General features: G+C 52.3%; 3 protein-coding genes across 3 annotated transcripts; all 3 read right to left on the reverse strand.

Moving 5' to 3' along the window:
* Positions 1-1684: 1684 nt before the first annotated feature.
* On the reverse strand, positions 1685-3721 carry BZA05DRAFT_415334 (uncharacterized protein; the record flags this gene model as incomplete). Its single annotated transcript, XM_051485305.1, has 14 exons — positions 1685-1756; positions 1863-1888; positions 1920-2036; positions 2125-2213; positions 2248-2291; positions 2501-2502; positions 2538-2551; positions 2822-2928; positions 3022-3091; positions 3194-3258; positions 3333-3383; positions 3435-3467; positions 3557-3579; positions 3694-3721. The coding sequence occupies 14 exons, from the start codon at positions 3719-3721 to the stop codon at positions 1685-1687; spliced, it is 741 nt and encodes a 246-aa protein (XP_051343709.1).
* A 12273-nt stretch (positions 3722-15994) lies between these two features.
* BZA05DRAFT_110975 (uncharacterized protein) lies at positions 15995-17352 on the reverse strand. The gene has a single exon (XM_051478579.1). It carries the CDS (start codon positions 16997-16999, stop codon positions 16115-16117), a length of 885 nt encoding a protein of 294 aa, XP_051343710.1. The 5' UTR covers positions 17000-17352; the 3' UTR covers positions 15995-16114.
* Positions 17353-17693: 341 nt separating this feature from the next.
* Positions 17694-18901, reverse strand: BZA05DRAFT_111015 (uncharacterized protein). Its single transcript, XM_051478580.1, has 3 exons — positions 18275-18901; positions 18049-18208; positions 17694-17987 (listed from the first exon to the last, which is right to left on the reverse strand). Exons 1-3 carry the CDS (start codon positions 18704-18706, stop codon positions 17824-17826), a joined length of 756 nt encoding a protein of 251 aa, XP_051343711.1. The 5' UTR covers positions 18707-18901; the 3' UTR covers positions 17694-17823.
* Positions 18902-19054: the final 153 nt, after the last annotated feature.

A 19054-nucleotide genomic window follows, 5' to 3' on the forward strand; every position in this document is an offset into this window, starting at 1 on the left:
TGCTTTGATCACAGTGTGCCGGTCGGGGAGTGGGGGGGGGGAAAGGTAGGGTGAGAGGGGACATGGCTGGGGACCACGCCAGTACCAAGAGTACGGTAGGATGTATGTACCAAGGTATCTTCCTGCACCGCAATGCTGCGTTTGGAGCGTCAACAGTCGGCTGAGCGAGGCAGATCATTCTCTGCGAGCAAAAAACAAAAAAGAAAGGAGAAAGAGAATATCGCCCCCCCCCCCCCCCCCCCCTCCCCCTGTAATAGCAGTGGATCGGCCCAGCACCGCTGAGCCGGAGGGCGCTCCTTTGCCACGGGCTGTGTCTCTCCTTAGCAGGATCATGGCCTATGCATACATACAACCACAATCTCTGCGATCAGTAACGTTCGCTGGCGGCAGAATTCCCACGGCCGAGGGGCTAAGGCCTGGCGATATCGAGAACCACCGTACCTACTTTAAAAATATCCAACCCGGCGCCTGCCAGTGCTTGCCTGCCAGCCATCAAAGTGAGGTGAAATCTGGGTGCACAGCGCACTAGCTGGTGGCTCCCTTCCTAGCCGGGGAGCCCTCTAGGCTCTGCCCTCTGCAATTAGCAACACGATGGGAAATCGTCGGCTCCGTCGAAAGGAAAGAAGATTCGATTCGTCTCAGGCGCACAGTGGGGACTCGGGAGGAATTAGGCATCCCAACTTGGAGGACACCCTAATGCTCGGAGTCACCGTGTAGTTACATGATATGATGCTGGTTAGTATAGGTGGGTGTAGTAGTATGTACTGACTCGAGCATTGAGGGACACTCCATCGAGATGCGGTATTCGGCTGTCGAGTCTGTCAATCAATCAGTCCGTCCGTCCGTCCGTCCGTCTATCTGTCAACCTGTCTGTCAATCTGTCTGTCAATCTGTCTGTCTGTAAGTCAATCAGCCCGGCTTCCATCACCCGAGACTCGAAGCAAATGTTCACGAAATGTCTCCCTCACCCCCCCGCCCACAGCGGGCCGAGTGGGGTTCGGATCTTTTCACTTTGTACTAGTACTAGCACCACTACCATACATAGCTGCAGGACTTTCTCCGGAAGAAAAAGAAGAAAAAGCAAAAAGCAAAAAGCAACCCTTCCTCCGCCACAACCCGCATACATATGATCGACAAGAAGGTGGCAGTCCCCAGTCAGTCCTGCAGGACCAGGACCGGGCTGGCTGCTGGTCACGAATCGATTTGGCGCAACATGGTGTGTGTGTAGGTCGTGGCGCGCTTGTACCACTCTCCTTATGACGAGAGAGAGAACTTCTGGCGCGCCAAGAGTTATCCTGGGAGTGACTTGTAAGCGCAAGTGGTTACTTGGTTACTACTAGTAGTTGTGCTAGTACCGTCTGGCCTGACGGGAATATTTGTGCTCGCATCGGAGAAGCGGTGCTCTGGTGTCTGCGCAGGGCGGGCTAACTGAGGTGGTGTAGTGGCTACTATTCGGCACTAGAGTACTTTTGGTGGCTACATAGAGTGGTGTGGACAACTCAACTCAGCCTTGATTGACTTGCGTCGGGGAAAATAACAATAATAGGTTGTCGCCATCGGAGACAAGACGCAAGAGACAACAAGCAAGCCACAAGACAACAGGCAAGACACAAGCCGCAAAAGACAAGCCTGCACAAGCAAGACACAAGACATCTGTGCGTGCCGTGGTGTGTGCTGAGGTCGATCATGGAGTAATTGTGCGCTCGAGTGCCGTGGTATGTGCGGATACTGATGGAGTGTCGTACCCACTGCAAGTCTGCAGCCATGTACTCGAGTGCCGTGGTCCAGATTATACGGCATTATCGCCGCCACAACGGACTTAATGTATGATACATTCCGGTACATACATACCTCATACATACCTGATAGAGCCCTTCGCAATCGGGAACTGCCATGTATCATGTATGTACAGTACATACATGGAGCACACGTAGGTTCACGTAGATTCATCGAGTACCAGATATGCCTGCGTCGTGTGATTCGCACGCCGGCGCTCTCCAGAGTAGAAGCAGCGACAGCAGCATAAGAGGCGTGAGCTGAAGTCGAACCCCATCAGCTCAAACGGATCTCAACTCTCGAGTATGCTCGCGCATGACGCCGCCGCTCTAAAGCACAACGACTCACGCACCGTCGGATCTCGATTCTCGAGTTCGCTCTCGCATGTCGCATGCCACTGTCCCGTCCTGGACTCTTGGTGCAGTGCATCGCTGCTTCTTGGTGATTAGTACGGTATCGTCCGCTACGTACAGACTAGATACACTTCCGTATTCGGCAGCGGACGGATGTAGATACTAGAGCACATACACACATTCTACTAGAGCACTCATATACTAGAGTATACAAACTACTACTAGAGTATCGTTCCGTCCCCATCGCCAGGCCCCCAACAGAGGAAGCCGATCAGCTACGCTTTCAGGCTTCAGGCTTCAGGCTGCAGAAGAGGTGGGTGGTCTACTACTCTACACAGCGAGGCCGGGTCATTTCCAGGACGAGTACATACATCTATGCCATGTGTAAGAAGTATGTAATGAACTGACCGAGTGCCGTTCGCCTGTCAAGTTGCCATTTAGAGAAAGAAAGAAAAAAACTTCCAGCAGCGAGCATTGAAGCCCCGATACCGATGCCTGCCACCCCCCCCTTCTCTCTGCACGGCGAGGGTCCTTGTCAAATCATAGCTCAATCTATGTACTCTACAGCATAACTACTCCAACTTCCCTACCCTTACCCTTACCCTTGATCCCTCGATGTTCCTATGCATGTTCCTATGTTATGTATGATATGTCTGTACGTCCTACCAGGATCCGGATACCGAGCGACTGACAGATGGACAGTCAGCCTCGCAGGCTCGCACAGCATCGGGGCCGAGTTAACATCCCTTCTCTCGACGACGACGGGTATGGTTGTTTGGTTGTTTTGCTCCCATGATGGCTGTGGAGTCATAGAGCATGTGTGTAGTGTACGATCAGGAGCCGGCACGCGCTTGAATACGGTAATCAATAATCTGCAACTGTCATCCCTTACCCCACCACCACCTCCACCACCACCTCCACCACGGAAACGTCCGAGAAGTAGTTCGGATATGCGGTATTCACTGTTTGGTGTTTGTACATACATACGGACACTAATCGGATCACTATGCCCGTTAGGATTAGAGGCGGGGGGTGATTACTGTCATCCGGACGGATGCACACACCACCACCAGCCAGCGAGGAAGCATTTCAAGGTACAGGCTTTCACAACCGCGGCAGCTAGATACATCTACAAAGCGACATCTTTAGTCACTCGAAGTTGCCAAGGAAGGGTAGCAACCTTTTAGTCAAACCCAGGCTTACGGTGGCTGGATTCTGGAATCCGATGCCCGGCGGTCTAGCAGTTGTGCTATTCTGGAGTAGGTCTTATGTACTATTTACCTATGTAGAGTACTACGTGCTCACTCCACCTTGAGGCTTGAGGAGCGCGCTGGGGTGCTAAGCTTGGATACATATCTTTAACATTTGCAACTTCAGCTTTGCTAGCTGATCATCATCATCACCACCACCGCCACCACCACCACTACCACCACCACGTCGTCGTGAAGAACTGGACAGAGTAAGAACTTTGTTATTCGCGGAGAGATATCGCAGCCACTTTTTTATTTTTAACCAGACGACTGTTCTTTTTTTTGATTTTTTCTACCGTTGGATCAGTTCATACCTTCACCTTCTAGTAGGGCTAGATACATCGCCAGCTCGTTGTGTACATAGGGTTCAAACTTCGGGCTAGTTGATGACCACTAGTCACTGGCACTATCATGCTAGTAGCATAGCGCCCGCTCCCATTCGTGCATCAAGCGAAGCCATCCCGATTCCCACCCATCCACGTTCTTGGCGAACTGTGGACACTGGTCAGCGATGTGGATGGGTCCACACAGGATCCCGATCTCGGGCAGCCGTCCCTCCCATGCAATCGTTGTCGTCGTCAAGTGAGACAACCAAAAAAAAAGAAAAGGAAAAAGAAAAAGAAAAGAAAAAGAAATCACCGTGAGTGACGTCAACTTCGATTAATCAAGCCCTTTCTGCTTTGGCTCTGGCTGAACGGTGAACACAGATCTCGGAATGTAGAAATCACAGGACTACTAGTACATATGGGAGGTGATTCAGCCAGCCCGCCCGCATGCCAGTCGCGGAATTCACAGGCATAACTACTAGACACCGGTACGTCTCCGCACGGCCTCGGCTCCCACTACCACTCGAGCCCAAAGCTCTCGGCCTTCACCGAGCCAGCAGTTATGGAAAGCCAAAAAAAGAGCCAAAATAAAAGAAAGGAGTCACAACTTAACCGGATCCGCAACCATGTCGCCGCCATCGTCGCCTCGCGCGATCGCGCAATCGCGCTGACCACGAGGAGCAGAGTGTGGACACCAACCACGGAAGCGACTCGACTCGGTGTTTCGGAGACCGCCGTTGGCGAGCGAACGAGCGAACGAACGAACGAACGGATGCTTGGCGGGGCCGGAGGCGTCGGATGTGGAATATTCTCCAAATGCAAAGCAAAAGCACGAGAGCTTGCTTGCTTGCCTGGAAGAGAGCTTGCCTGGAAAAGAGCGGTGCGGCATCACATCCTTGACGCTGCTAACTAATATGTCGGCGTCGCCCCAAGAGCTTGAGCCTTGAAGTTGCAGGTGTTGCCGGCGGCCGATAACACTAACCAGAGTGGAGTACTCAGTAGAGCAGCAGAGCAGCAGAGCAGCAGGCAGCAAGGCACGCGAAGGATCTGCTACGAATCTTCTACTCTGGATACTCTAGTTACCTAGAACGCCGCTCCCGGTGTGGACTGGAAATCAAAAAACACTCTGGAGTACCGACCAGGTAGTGCGTCTGCCGAATCTCTCCCCAGAAAAGAAAACACCGCGGCTGGTGGCTGATAAGGCCGATTTCGCCGGTCCTCGGAAAAACCCTTTCCGCTGTTCGTTCGGCTGGCTGTGAGAGGAGTTCCCGAGTCCGGATGACCCGCAAACCACATTCGATATCGAACTCACATTCACGTTCAATGTCAACATCGAACTCACATTCGTTCACAATTCTCAGCCCCTCCCGCGCTTGATCGAAATACCTAATGATTACGGACAGCGAAGACTGACTGCGGGGTACATACATGAATCTATTTTTGACGACACCCCCTCTAGAATCTATATACTCTACATCCAATCAATGGACATTGGACATTGGATGCGGCTGCGGATATATATTAATCTGCCTGGCCTGAGGGTCCACCATCGGATCTCACGAATCCGCCTTGCGGCCAATCAACACCGAGCAGCGACAGTCAAGTCATCGCAAACGGGTGAACCTGGCAGGAACAACCACAGATATATCTGAACCTGAACCTGAACCTGAGCTCGAACCGAGCCATCACCGAGTCAGGCGACATCGGACAAAACCTCTACCTACTCTAAAGTTACATATCAGCTCATGCATGTATGTATCATACGTGATATACGAGTAGTACACCGTACACGAGGTATGTACCCACAGAGTGACAGTCATCGACGATTATGATCTTTTTTTTTCTCTTTCCACTCAGCTTTCGACGGCCTGTGGGGCTGCGAAGCTGAGGAAATCTCCGCGGCCTTCTTCGGCAAGTGCCTGTGGATATGTAGGTGTATCTTGATTCTTCCCACAAGGTACCGAGCATTCAATTCAATTCTATGTACCCGCTGTTCGCGAAAGACCCTTGACGTTTAATATCGCGGCGGGGTAGGTGGAGTAGATTCGTATGGGCGGCGATGATATCTGCGGCTGGATGGTGGTCTGCACCGTGCACAACGCGTGTAGGCGGCGGCGGCATATGTACTAGGTATACTACACATACTATACATACCTGTGTATGTAGCAGACAATTTGACAGGAAGCTCGGAATGCTGCTTGAGACAGCTGCAAGCAAGCAAGCTCGGAAAGCTGCATTGAAGCGGCGATTGAGACACCACTGGCAAGCACGGCTCCCAAATGGATGAAATGACGGCATGTAGTATGTACTGTACACCTGGACACGACGGTGGTGGAAGTTGGAACCAATACATGCCCGTCAAGTATACTAGTACCATAATAACAACACTGCGCTCAGTCAAATACCGGTATTTAGAGTACATACCGACACGGCTGGAACGCGGTTTCAGCTGCTGGCAATTGCGAATAGGTATGAAGTATGTATGTATGTCGAGTAAATACCGGTTGAAGGCTGAAGATGGAGTGTCGCAGACAGCGACGGGACAACTCACCATCCCGCCCGCTTCAGGCTTCAGTTTAGCTCCCAGAGTCTCAGTCGTGCATAGGTAACAAGTACCAATATAGGTACTTTGCTTGCTTGGTTCCAGCGGCTCTGCGGCTCACGACATCGGCAGTACATAACTCGGGTTTCCCGTGAGACGGTGAGAGAGATCAGGGCTCGAGTGGATATGCCCGCCATATAACTAGTCGGTTGAGCTATATGGAGTAAATACTCTACTTTTCACCGTGGCCCTACTCACCGACGAGCCCGCCGGTCGCTCTGAGCCCGCCGGTAGAGTTGAGTACATACTCGTATACATATCCGCTTGTCGTAATGCTTATACCTAGTACTAGGTAGATATACCGGTAGGTACCCATTCGCATTCGCTCCGAGCCCGCCGGTAGAGTATATCCGCTCGTCGTGGTGCCCACCGGTATCCATCCGCTCCAGCCTCCGAGCCCGCCCATACCTATGTAGTACTCGTATATCCGCCCGTCGTAGTTATCACCTATCGAATCCATCCACCGAATCCCATCATGCCAAAACCAATCTTCCGGACTCATCAAGGCTCCGCCAGTCGACAGTCGACTCGTTTCCGTTCGTTTCACGATAAGGGTTCAAGTTGCAAGCGCAAGCGCACACCGCCAACCAGGCTATGTACCAGTCTACCAGGCTGCCACGGGGTGGGGCAGCCCCTGTGGCGAAACGCTGGATCCGACACAAGCAGACCGGTGGCGAAGTGAGTAGAGTATCTAACGAGGTCCCTGGCAGCCGCCAGTAAGCGAAGCGAGCAGAATCACTCCCATCCCTTCCCATCCCTTTCCAGAAGAGCCATTCCAGAACCCAGGGCCTTCCAGGCTCCCGACGCATATGTACAGGGTGATAGAGCCAGTACTGCCCGGCTCCCGAAACGCGACCCCACGGCCAAGTCGGCGCGGCACTCTTGGCGTCAGGAGGGACTCCGGTGGGAAATATGGGAAATATGGGAAATATGTATGCCCACGCGCTATGTGTGGCCACCGGAGTGAGAGTGAGAGTGAGAGTGAGAGATTCTCTGCATCGTCGTCGTCGTGGAAGAGTGGAAGCGTGGAAACGTCGGTCAGGCACGGTAGGTACCCTATTTGCTATACTAGAGGTAGGTGCCGCCGCCGTACCGGTACTCTACAGTAGGTACGGCCGGTAGGCAGAATTCACATATATACCGGTAAGTTTCGTCGCAAGCAACGACTACTCTAACCATTCTAACTGAGCCAGGTACGGTAGCGATCCGGTACGAATCGTACGAACTGGTACTCTACGGTAGGGTGGTATAACTAGTACACTACACGGTGAGAATCGAGATATCCTTTGCCTTTCTTCGTCTTTTGCCTTTTGCCTTTGCCACCACAATGATACTACCTACTAGGTAGTCTAGGTAGTAGTTAGCAGCCAACTACTTTACTACCTAGAGTAGGTACATACGGTAGAGTAGAATAGTACATAGACTCATAGAGTAGTCACCTCCTAATTCGCGCTTCACGATATATAGATATGTTCAACACTTTTGCCGGTGGGTACGTACCACTTCAGGCCCCCACCCCCGACCCCCCACCCCCCTTCAACGCCTACGTCACACCGGATGGCGGACGGACGGAGATTAAAAGATTATTCCTCGCGATACTTTACTCTACCGGTACTCTACCGTAGATATGTATGTATCTATGTAGGTATAGGTATAGATACTTAGATTGGATGCATCTGCGATGTGCGTCGGCAGTCAGCAGTCAGCACACCGACCGACCGATTTCCTCAAGCTACATAGACTAGGTTATAGGTAGGTAGTCCTTTCTTACCCGTGGGGATGTGCTGGGTTTATTTACGGTAGCAGTGTGCACTCTATTCCGGCGGCAACTATACCTACTCAGCACTTTAAGCCCCCCCCCTCCCCCTCCGGTACATACTTGGGAACGGTGCGCGTTGTTTTTTCTTTTCGTCGTCGTCCTGGAGCTCCTGGTTTCTTAGAAGCTAGTACCTACTCGATCTGTACGGAAAACAAGCGACCTGCCACCAGCATCTACCCGATGTTAGATAATTGTTTAGGCGTGGCCGTGGCGATATAGGTAAGGTAGAGTAGGTATAAGGGCCTCGCTGGGTATGGGTATGGGTGTGTGGATATGGGTATGGGTGTGGGTATGGGTGTGTGGATATGGATAGGACTCGATGCTGACTACTACTTACCGTACTCTACCGAGAGGCCATGGATTCGGATTTGGAGTGTGGAGTCGGACTCGGTATGATTATATCTAGAAATACTTAGAATAGATATCGGCCTTAACTCTTGGCTCTTGACTCTTGGCTCCAGCAGCGGTACCGGTACCGGGACCGGGACGGGTGCGGGTGGGTATGGCTGTCGCCTGGTGGGTGCTTGGCTGCTGTCCAGGCACGATGAGTCACGACAAGGCGAGCAGGCCCCGTGCCATAGTTACCTAGTAACTACTACCATTGAGTATATTAGTTGCCCACTTGGAATTCGTCAACAGTGGACACCCTCATGAATTCTCCAAAGGGGGCACTCCATTATAGGTATACAGAGCAGTCTATAGTTACTATTGACCTCTGACTCCTACTCTCCTACTGTCCTACCTATTCCCATTCCAATTTCCAGGAAAAGAGCCGACCCGACGTTGTCGGAGATATTAAATCACCACCACCAGCACCACCACCACAAGGCAGTTTTACCAACCGAAATACATACCCATGGCCCCTCCCTTCCAGGCTACCCACCAGCCAACAGCCATTTCAACAGACCCGAACCGGAGATAAACCAAAACATCAAGCCTTTTTGTTTCATTAACAGCAGCACGTCGATAGCATCCCACTCCCGGGCCGACCCGCGTGCGCGTCAGCGAGAGTCTCGGCGGCCCAAAAAACAGCCGATTCACTCTATGTACAGTACAGTACAATATACATACTCTACGTAGAGTACCTATCTGGGTAAATACTACTATATACATACCATACACAAGTATACCTACACACCTTGCACCTACTTACCTAGTGTACATACCCGACGGAGCCCCACCAAGAGAGACGTCAAATCTTTAAACCTTCAGGCCCACCATTAGGTAGTTATGCCAGAATCTTTTCATTGCTTTTTCTTTGCTTCCGAACGGCTTCCGGTGGGAGTATGTATGCATGTATGTATATGCAACGGATACGTGCCAGTGCTGCATGGAAGCGCGCGATCGACTCATGACTCACGAGTGTCACTGCACCCCCAAATAGGTATTGTCGTATCGGTGCAGAGTAATAGCGAAGGGGAGGTGCGATGAAACGGTTAACCCACCCAATCACCTACTCAGCGAGCAAGCAAGCAGGCAGACACACAGCCAAGCAGCCGGTAGGTACTTACTTTAGATATTGCATGCGGAAGCTCATTGCCTCGCGGCGGTGGAAGGAGGCTTCGGACATCAGGTGATTTTGTCGGGTCAGTTCAGGCTTAGGTGATTCCGTGTGATGCAGCGGGGTAGGTTCGGAGCCGCGGGGGTGATTACACGAAATTGACGGAGTTTGTGGGTGGGAGCCTGGGAGGCTCCTCGTGTCATGGTGGGACTTGTCACTCGTATCGTATCATACGACTCTCGCGGATGCAGAGCTGTATGATACCTACCGAACACTGCAACTGCCACAATGAACGACCGAGTCACGGAGTCGGTGGTGTGGCTCGAGTCTCGACCGCATGTACAACCGTAGAAACGGCGGGGGTAACTCTCCGGCGGTACCTGACTGGCTACCGCTCGGTGGCTGGCTGACCGCGGTGCTACTGTGTATCGACAGACGCTGGGTACATAAATACATACACACTGCACGACAGTAGGCTACTACGTCGACTTCACTATGCGAAGAATATCGATGGAAACTCTAAGTTAACGCTGGACACACGCACCCCACTCGACACTCCCCACTATGTATAGCCCACTGTACACAGAACCTGTCTGTGTGCGTGCGTGCCGATTAAGTTTCGTAGCGTTGAGCTGTCGTGCTGTCGTGCTGTCCTGCCGGCCGTCAACGGTCGACAAGTGTCAAGCGCGGGGTGCATTCGCCGAATTGGATCCCACCCATCCATCAACTTCGTATGCACACTCCGTCCGGCAGGCAGAGGCGGAACGTACCTGCGTGTGTGTATAAGTATGTATGTAGGGTGGGCGCTGTGCGTAATAATCTAGCCACGGGTTGGGGGCGATATCATATATGTACTATGTATGTACGATGCATCCCGTGGCGAACCTTATGGCTGCTTCTGCCTGCAACGTGCCGATTGGTTCGCGGGTTTGCAACGGTGGTATGTACGCATGTACGGACGGAAGAGTGTGTGTGTGTGTGTGTGTGTGTGTGTGTGTGTGTATACCAGTGTGTGTATGGTACATACATTGATACACACACACACCTGTCAGCTCAGCCTGTCAGCCAGCCAGCCAGAAAACGTGGTGCATGGACTGTGCAGGTGCGTGGGGTGCGTCGTATCTGACTCCCGAGTCGGGTCGTGTGTACGGCCGGTTGCTCTGACGTCGCTTCTCGGTATGTACACATATATGTATTGTACACAGGACCTAGGTAAGTACGTATAACACACCTCAAGCCTCGCCGCTATTTGCAACAGTCAATGTAGACATCGCTCTAGCCGGCCGGGTCGGTGGGATGCCTCCCGTGTCCCGACTTTCCGATTCGCTTTGCACTTACGTACATAGGTGCCTATGTAGGCATGTATGCCTCTCCGTGCTATGCAAGATCCCGACCCGTCACCCACCGGGATCACACAGAATCACTCGATCTACGAGTGACATCGTGTGTACTGCTGCGCTGCTACATACCCATCCTCGAGCGGAACGTTCTTGGTGATGTGCGACTGTAACTACTATAATGGCACAGTTCCAGGTTTCATATTTCCAACTATTAAGCACAGAAATCTAATCACGTGCACTGTTGGTCGTTGACTCGTCGTATCCATACTCAGCTAGGTACTCAGATACTCTACATGGCCTCCGGAGTCCCTAGACCAACTACTAGGTAGGGCTTAAAGTCACGTCCGGGCCGAATAACTATAGTCTACCTATTATAAGCCGGCAATCCCTGATTCCGACATCGGACCTTCTACGGAGTTCATCTTCGGGAGTTGGAACGATAACGACGGCTACCCCGGGCCATCTGAGATCTCTTCCGCAGATTACATGACTGCTACACAGCACACACGTTTTCTCCCACCAGACCCTCACTATACTCGTTGTTACATACTGGATACCATGCTAAGGCACTACATGGATGGTGCGAGACAAAACAACACGAATTTCGAGGGCTTCGAGTTGACATTCGCAAAAAAAACAGTGTATTATTCGGACGAAAAGCTATGGTAAAAGGTGAGCAATGAAATTTGAAAAGAAAAGGGATTGTAGCCTAGCAAGGGATGAAATCTGAAAAAAAGCTACGACCCATGGAATCGTATAAAAACAAGAAATGAAACAGAATGCAGAACTTTTGCGGCCAACAGAAAACGACACACGACCGAAGAAAAGAAAAAGGCCTGTTAACGGTAGCAAACCGAAAAAAGTAAGCGCACACGAGTGATGGACATTGAAAAGAGGATCACCGCATCACTCCACATTCGTCGCACGTCCAAGGCAGGTATGTGAGTGACAGATGAGGTGATTCAAGTGGTCGGTGCATTTATTCATCGCGCCGACGTTTCGCCTTGGTGGAATCCTTAGGATCATTGTGTCTGCGAGGGGCTTGACCGGCCTGATTGATACCAACACCGCGGGACGAGTCGTGGGGGACTGAGCAGCAGCAATCATTCTCCTCATATGGTTAGGATCCTGTGCAACACGGGGCCCGCGGGGGGGTTGAAAATCTTCAATCAATCTCCTCGTACGGTTGAGATCCTGTGCAGCACGGTTCTGAGCAGGCGTGTTCGGGTCTCTCCTTATCGCATGAGAGTTCTCGCGGAGCTCTGGGTTCACCACACGTGCACGAAGTGGGTTTCTGGGCCGCCTGGCGCGGGGAAGACCATCGGCGGGGAAGGCGGTGACCATAGCTCCACTACGCACGACAAGCTGGGTTGGTTCATCCGGAGAATTCGCCTGCTCGGGGTCAAGTTTCTCAACCGGGATAGTGTCCTCTTGAGACGGACCCAGATCCTTCAGCACCTGCTGGGACTGTATCTCCTCGTCGGTCTTTCCGGTGTCCTCGTAGAGCGGAGCTTTGATTACTCGGATTCGACCCTCATCGGAGGTCCTGTCCACGCCTTTCTAGACGAATTCGACGAAGTAGTACTGGGCGGCAAGTTAGCTTACCTCCACGGCAAATATATAACAGAGGAATCATACGCATCCTGACTCCATGTCCTTCCATAGGGTCTTGCAACGCGATCTTTCGGGAACATTCTGGGACTCCTTCGCCTTCTCACATGCAACGCACGCGAGCGAGGCCGAGTTTGACAATTCGATTAGCTCCCTCAAATATTTCAGTGACTTAATGGAATTGAGTCTGTCGCAACCGTCTTTGGTGATGTCATACGTGCATTGGATGCACTTGGCCCGTGAGTGGGATGCGTAGTATGCCGTAATGAACCTTCGCTCGATATCGGCATTCTTGCTAGTCATGAATGCCCTTACACGCGGAAAGCCTTCGCCGCTCGGAGGCCATTGACGTATCTTCAGCCGGGTAATTTGCAACAGCATCTTCGTCGGATCGACGTTCGTCACAATGTCACACACCAGTCCTTTACGGGAGCAGGTGATGCAGGACACAAACGTATCCTGGGCGCAACAAAGGCTGCCATCCCGACTCAGAATGTAGCAAAATCTACATTTTTCCTGCTGCTGAATCCCACGCAGCAGCGTTTGGAGGTAACCGTCCGCAGCCTTCAGCTTGGCTGCCCACTTCTTGTTGAAAGTAGCTCTCTCCTTCCTTGCGGCTTCCTCCTCCTTCGGTGTCCCCCCCATGATTGCGAGAGACATATCTTTTGGTGTGCATAGATTGGGACTAAGGTTAGAGTGTGGTGAGTTTCTATCGAGCTGCACAGCTCTTCTGGATATCGAATCGGTGCCAAGATGCCAGTTCCAACGGATGAAGAAAGTTGGCGGAATAACCTCCAAATCGGGGCCGTGGGGAGGAGGGGGATCGCCATCGCCGAGTCGGCTTACCATCCACAGTCGAAACTTGTGCGCTTGCAAAACATGCTTCAGCAAGGAGGCTTAGTACTCGTATGCCTCCAGCATTGACTTCTCAATGGCTTCCACATCCGTATCGAAGAGCCGCGGTAGCTGTGGTGGTGGCGAGGTCGGAAAGATGCGGAGATCGCTGTGTCGCAGGACGTTAATGACCCCGCTGAATGCGGATTGGTCACGCTGGAATTCTTCAAAACGTCCCTGGACGGCAGCATAGAGCTTGTCCAGTCGAGTTTCCACCTGGACGTCCTCTTTAGGCTATCAGAGTGGTGCCTTGATGCTATCCATCAACTTGTGATGATAGGCTTCGTCCCGCTTGATCCTCTTCGACGGAATGTGCTGGGCGAGTTTCCGGATTTCCTCGAGCGCCTTGAGGTTCTCACTCCACAGCTCGGCCTTCAACGTGTTTCCGAGTGCGTTCTCCCAATTAAAAAAGATCAGTTGATTTCGTGAGGTGTCTTCTTGTCGACACGGCTCACGTAATCGTAATACCACATGGCCTCCATGTACTTGATCAGGCTTCTCTTCAGAATGTCCGAACACCTGACAGCCCATTCCGAGAGAGCCTTCGCGCAGTTCTTGGCCGTTTCGTTGGCGTCACTCTCGATGAAGTGAGCGAAAGCTGGATAGTCACGATCGGCATCCTCCTCTCCAACCAGATGGGCGGAAGATTCGCTGGCTTAATCGATGTCCATCATGTTGTGGTCGCTGTCGCTGTGCATCGTATGTCTTTTCAACGTGTTAGATATGAGAAAAGAATGATGGCTGTTCGGGATGAAGGGTGAAGGGGGAGTGAGAAAGAGGGGGCAGACGTACAGAGTAGATATACCGGGAAGTTGTTCCGGCTATATTTACTGAGGTAGAGGGACGAGGTGATGAGAAGAAGGGATGAGGAGATCTACCGGGGAGATCCACAGAGAAGATGTACTGAGGAGGATAGACGAGGTGATGAGAAGAAGGGAGGGAGGAGGTGGGGCAGAAGAGGTTGTGCTTATAGCGGGATCCACGACGGTGAAAATACCGTGTTTGTACGCTGCAATGCGCAAACGATCCCAACCGGTCCGTGTTTGATCGTCGAAATCTGCAGGTACGGCGTGTCACCACTCGCACAAACGCATACACACGACATCACTCGGTTGACTTGGCCCGACCATCTTTATTCGAATAGTGTTGAATTTGGTTTTATATTATGATCTACATAGATCCCACCGTCGCATGCAATTAACGAATAACTAAAAATAAAAATAAAAATGCCGAATTTGGCCGCTATGACGACAGTAGACAGCAGCGCAGTAACGGGCCGGCATGTAGAGCTCTCTCTACCCCAGCGGAGCTGACAGGAAAGGTTGGGTTTGCGGTCGCCATCGTCTACTCTAGCAAGATCGTATGCGACAATAAATCAATGTTTTCTCTCTCTCTTGCCCGCTACAAACCAACCAAACTCGCGACGACAGTGCCGCGGTGGAAACGGATATGCAACTGCGATGCTCTACGACGGTCGAATGCAACCCATACGCCATCAGCAAAAATGCTCGAATTAATCGTGCACGTTGGTGGATGCCTGTCACGACACCCACACGCCGCACACACACCGCACACGCACGACATCACTCGCTTTGAACTTTTCTGCGCGAATAGCGCCAACCGTGCTCGAACAGTGTCAGACCTGACCACCACAACCCAATAAACCAACCAAGCTCGCGGCGACAGTGCCGTGGTGGAAACGAATATGCAACTGCCACGATCTGCGAAGGTCGAATGCAACCCATATGCCATCAGCAAAAATGCTCGAATTAATCGTGCACGTCGGTGGATGCATGTCACCGCTCCCACCACACCCACACGCCGCACACGCACGACATCACTCGCTCCGAACCTCTGAACGTTTTTACCCGAATAACGACAAACTTGCTCGAATAGCGCCAAACTCGACCACCATAAACTAAGCAACCGATTAAGCTCGCGGAGAGTCGGAGAGTCGGTGAAACTGCGGTGAACACGGAAGTGAAACTGCCATGATTAAAGATGATAAAAATAAAAATAAAAAACAGAGCCACGATAAAAATGTAGCGATAGAGACTTCAATTTACACCATCGAGCTACCAGAACGCCGTCTCGACCCCCAGCATTTCGATGCTCCATGCTCCTTCTCATCGACTCAACTCTCGGTCGGCTTTAAACTGTGATCTCCGCAAACTCTGATCGTTGAAGTATGTACCGGTATGATACACAGTGCCCGTGAGGAGAAGTCGGAGCAGTTCAATCCAAAAAGCGGCAGGTTCTGCATCGCGGTCACATACACCCCCCGTCCTCCTCATCATCGTCATACGGTCATTGGGGGTTTAAAGGGTTTTTTGTTTTTCGTATATCAAAAACAGTCAAAAAAGAAAGACACACACACACACACAAACAGGACAAGACGATGACAAACAAACGAAACCATGGGGCAGCCGTGAACCAAAAAAACAATTTAAATCCTCCTGAAACATTCGATTCCAATGATACTCGTAGCATCAAATAAAAAAAAACAAATAAAAAAACGATACAGACAGGACGAGTAGAGTAGACGTCAGGCTGTATCGATTAGTAAAAAAACAAACACACTAAGCCGGAGACAAGTCGCAGTGCCGAACACACACCTCGAGGGCGACAGGGAAAAAGCGACTTTACCAGCCACGACCCCCTCCACCACCTCGACCGCCTCCACCCCCTCCGCCGGGACGATCACCAAGCGAGAACGTCGAAATGTCGTGAGAGAACGCGCAGTCGGTACCGAACCGACAGGAGCCCCTGTCACGCATCGAGTTACAGGCGCCACGACCGCGACCGCCACGACCGCGACCGCCACGACCGCCACCGCCACCGCCGCCACGGTCGCCGCCTCCATACCCGCCACGGTCGCCTCCATACCCGCCGCGGTCGCCTCCCCCTCCATATCCACCCCCGCCACCTCCCTGCGTCGGGAATTCATCAGGGGCGGTCAAGCTTGTCTCGTATATCTCGCCGGCCACAAAGTCCTTATTGGGCCAGGGATCATAGGTCGGATCGCAATCGAGATATCCGTTGGGAGCAAACATCCACTCGGGCAGGGGGTGGTGGCCGTCCTCCATGACCCAGTCCGGGACGATATAGGTAGGAGCGGGAGGGGAGGACCATCCGTACTTTTCGATTTCTTGCATCATCATGAGCATTTCGGATCTCATAACTTTACGGAATGCTGCCTCGTCGAGTTGGTCGAGCCCCATCTGAGGCTCGCCGGCCGGTGGTCCGGTTGAGCCGGTAGCGGGTACCGACGATGAAGTTGATTGTTTAGCGGCCTGTGCCGAGGCTGGCGCCATTGACTTGGGAGGAGGTCCTCGCTGGCCCTGGGGCGGCGGGGGACCACCAGTTGTAACCCGAGTTTGCTGCTGCGGCGGCGATTTAATAGATGATGCTCCGGTCTGTGCCGGCGGCGGTTTGCCGGCCGGCGGGGCAGCTGATGGCGGCTTCATCCCCGGAGGAGCTAAGGTGTCCCCCGCACCGGGAGCAGCAGACTTCCTTTTGCGAGGCATTGCGTTCAAATATCGGCTCTTTTCTCCAACTAACGGGTTGTGGGGTGCGGATTCGGTGGATCTGAAGACGCGTAACGAGGTGAGGTATGGGGATGCTCAAATGATGCTTAAAGAACAGTAGGTACTCGAAGAACAGTGATCTAGGTTTGGGTGAAAATTTTGAGTGCAGATATAAGTGAAGATTGGACAGAGGATCGAGTGGAGATGGAGATGGAGTGGGAGGATCGAGTAGAGGGGTGAGTGGAGGTTTGAGTATGGGTTCTAGATGTAGGTGTAGGCGTAGGTTGAGTGTAGGTTTGGTGAGGTGGGTAGGTACCTAAAGTAGCTAGAGCGCAGTGCGGGGCGAGGCCCGGTTTGACGGGTCGGTTTGGCGAGGTAGCTTGAGACGAGCGGGGGATGGGTACAATGACAATGATGATGATGTCCGCGGGAGCTTGCAACCGTTACACGAGAGCGAACAGGAAGAACCGGCGAAGACTCGAAGACTCGAAGACTATTAAAGGCTCGGAGACTCCAAGACTCAAAGACCCAAAAAAGTACACTTCCGCAATGTGCACTTCCTGATGCTCCTTTGTTGGTTGCGACATGCGTCCGAGTCTGATGCGTCTCAAAGGTTGGGAAGGCCACGTTGGTAGGTAGGAGTAGGAGTCAGAGTGAGTATGTGGAGTATCGCCACCAGATCCGGCAGAGAATGTATGGTATGTAGATGGGTACTCGACAGGCACTTTGGACTCCGTCCAGGCAGAAACCTCCCTTCCCCGCGCGTGCGATTGCAATGGAGGAATATGTGGACCAGGCAGTGAGTGGGAACTGCACTCACCAACTCAATCACTGCCTGATCGAGGATCCACAGGGTGCGCTCGTTCGTTCGTCTTCCACGCCAACCGACCAGTTAAGGCGCGCTGTGGCGTAGGGTGGCTTTCAGATGGTCGGCCCTCCAAGCAATTCAGAGCGTACCGTAGCGTAGATGGTAGATATCGTTCGCGGTCTGGATAGATAGATGGTAAGGAACACGGGCTGAGCGGTGCTGGACTCTGGAGACGACGAACGGCACACGGATTGGCCGGCTGCAGATACCGGACGTGATGGAGCAGGAGAAGAGGGGCTGCTCGAGCCCAGGGTTAGGGCTTGAGTCCCGTCGTGTCGGTGTTGGGATGCATCTGTCTGTTGCTGGTGGGCCTGAACTTTGAAATTGTGCGATAAGTTTGACTAGCCCATATACATAGGTGAGTAAGTGGGTAGTGAAGTAGGTGAGTGGGTACTTGGGTACGGTACCAAGTACTTTACCCAGGTAACCATTGTTGCACCGGCCTCCGGGAGGAGGGGTTTTTTCTTTCTTTTCTGCACCCATCCCCCACAAGTCCACAGCGCCATAGTTATCTCGACGCATTGCGTGAGCCGGATAACAGGTATGTATGCAAGTATGTATAGTATCATACATATATACCAATAAGATTGCATGATCCGCCGATACCGCAAGCCCGATCGCAGGTTGGTGTGGATTGTCAGCCACGAATTAGGCATGTCGGACTCCCCCACCCGGCATGCAGCCCGACGGGGACCGCTCACTGTGCTGCCGGACAGGATGCTAGCAAATCTCTGACTGCGTGGCTCGCACAGACTTGCGAACAGGTACCGGTGTCGCGGACTGCGCAGTGCAAACCCGTACCCATCCACCTTGAAATTGCTGCATTTCCATCCATCCATCCATCCAGTATGTATAATACTGTATAATACGGCGATCCGCGGAGGTTCATAACTCTTTCGTCCGTGACGGGGACGGACATGGGATACCGAACTATCGAGGCCGGTCCTATGAAGTTTCGTCCCGACAAGCAGCAACACATCTCCTAAACTCCTACATACCGGTATTCTGATTCGTCGCCCCAAACTTCACCTTTTTGGCGTGCGTCTCAACAGTTGGCTGGCCGATAACTGGCGGTAGTTAGCGACCCCCCGCCCAACGCATAGTGAGAATTTTATGCTGATGCAAACGACCCCCCACCAGAAAGCAAGCAAGCAAGCAAGCAAGCAAGCAAGCAAGCAAGCAAGCAG

This window comes from Tricharina praecox, assembly GCF_024521635.1.
Source record: "Tricharina praecox strain CBS 144465 chromosome Unknown BZA05scaffold_2, whole genome shotgun sequence".
Taxonomy (NCBI): domain Eukaryota; kingdom Fungi; phylum Ascomycota; class Pezizomycetes; order Pezizales; family Pyronemataceae; genus Tricharina; species Tricharina praecox.

Excerpts from the sequence above, each read along its gene's own strand:
- BZA05DRAFT_111015 (XM_051478580.1), bottom strand. The coding sequence starts at position 18,706 with ATGGATGGATGGAAATGCAGCAATTTCAAGGTGGATGGGTACGGGTTT. Across the intron at positions 18,209-18,274 it reads TTACCTGGGTAAAGTACTTG|TCAAACTTATCGCACAATTT; the intron begins GTACCGTACCCA and ends TATATGGGCTAG. Across the intron at positions 17,988-18,048 it reads AGCCGGCCAATCCGTGTGCC|ACCGCGAACGATATCTACCA; the intron begins GTTCGTCGTCTC and ends CTATCTATCCAG.
- BZA05DRAFT_110975 (XM_051478579.1), bottom strand. The coding sequence starts at position 16,999 with ATGCCTCGCAAAAGGAAGTCTGCTGCTCCCGGTGCGGGGGACACCTTA.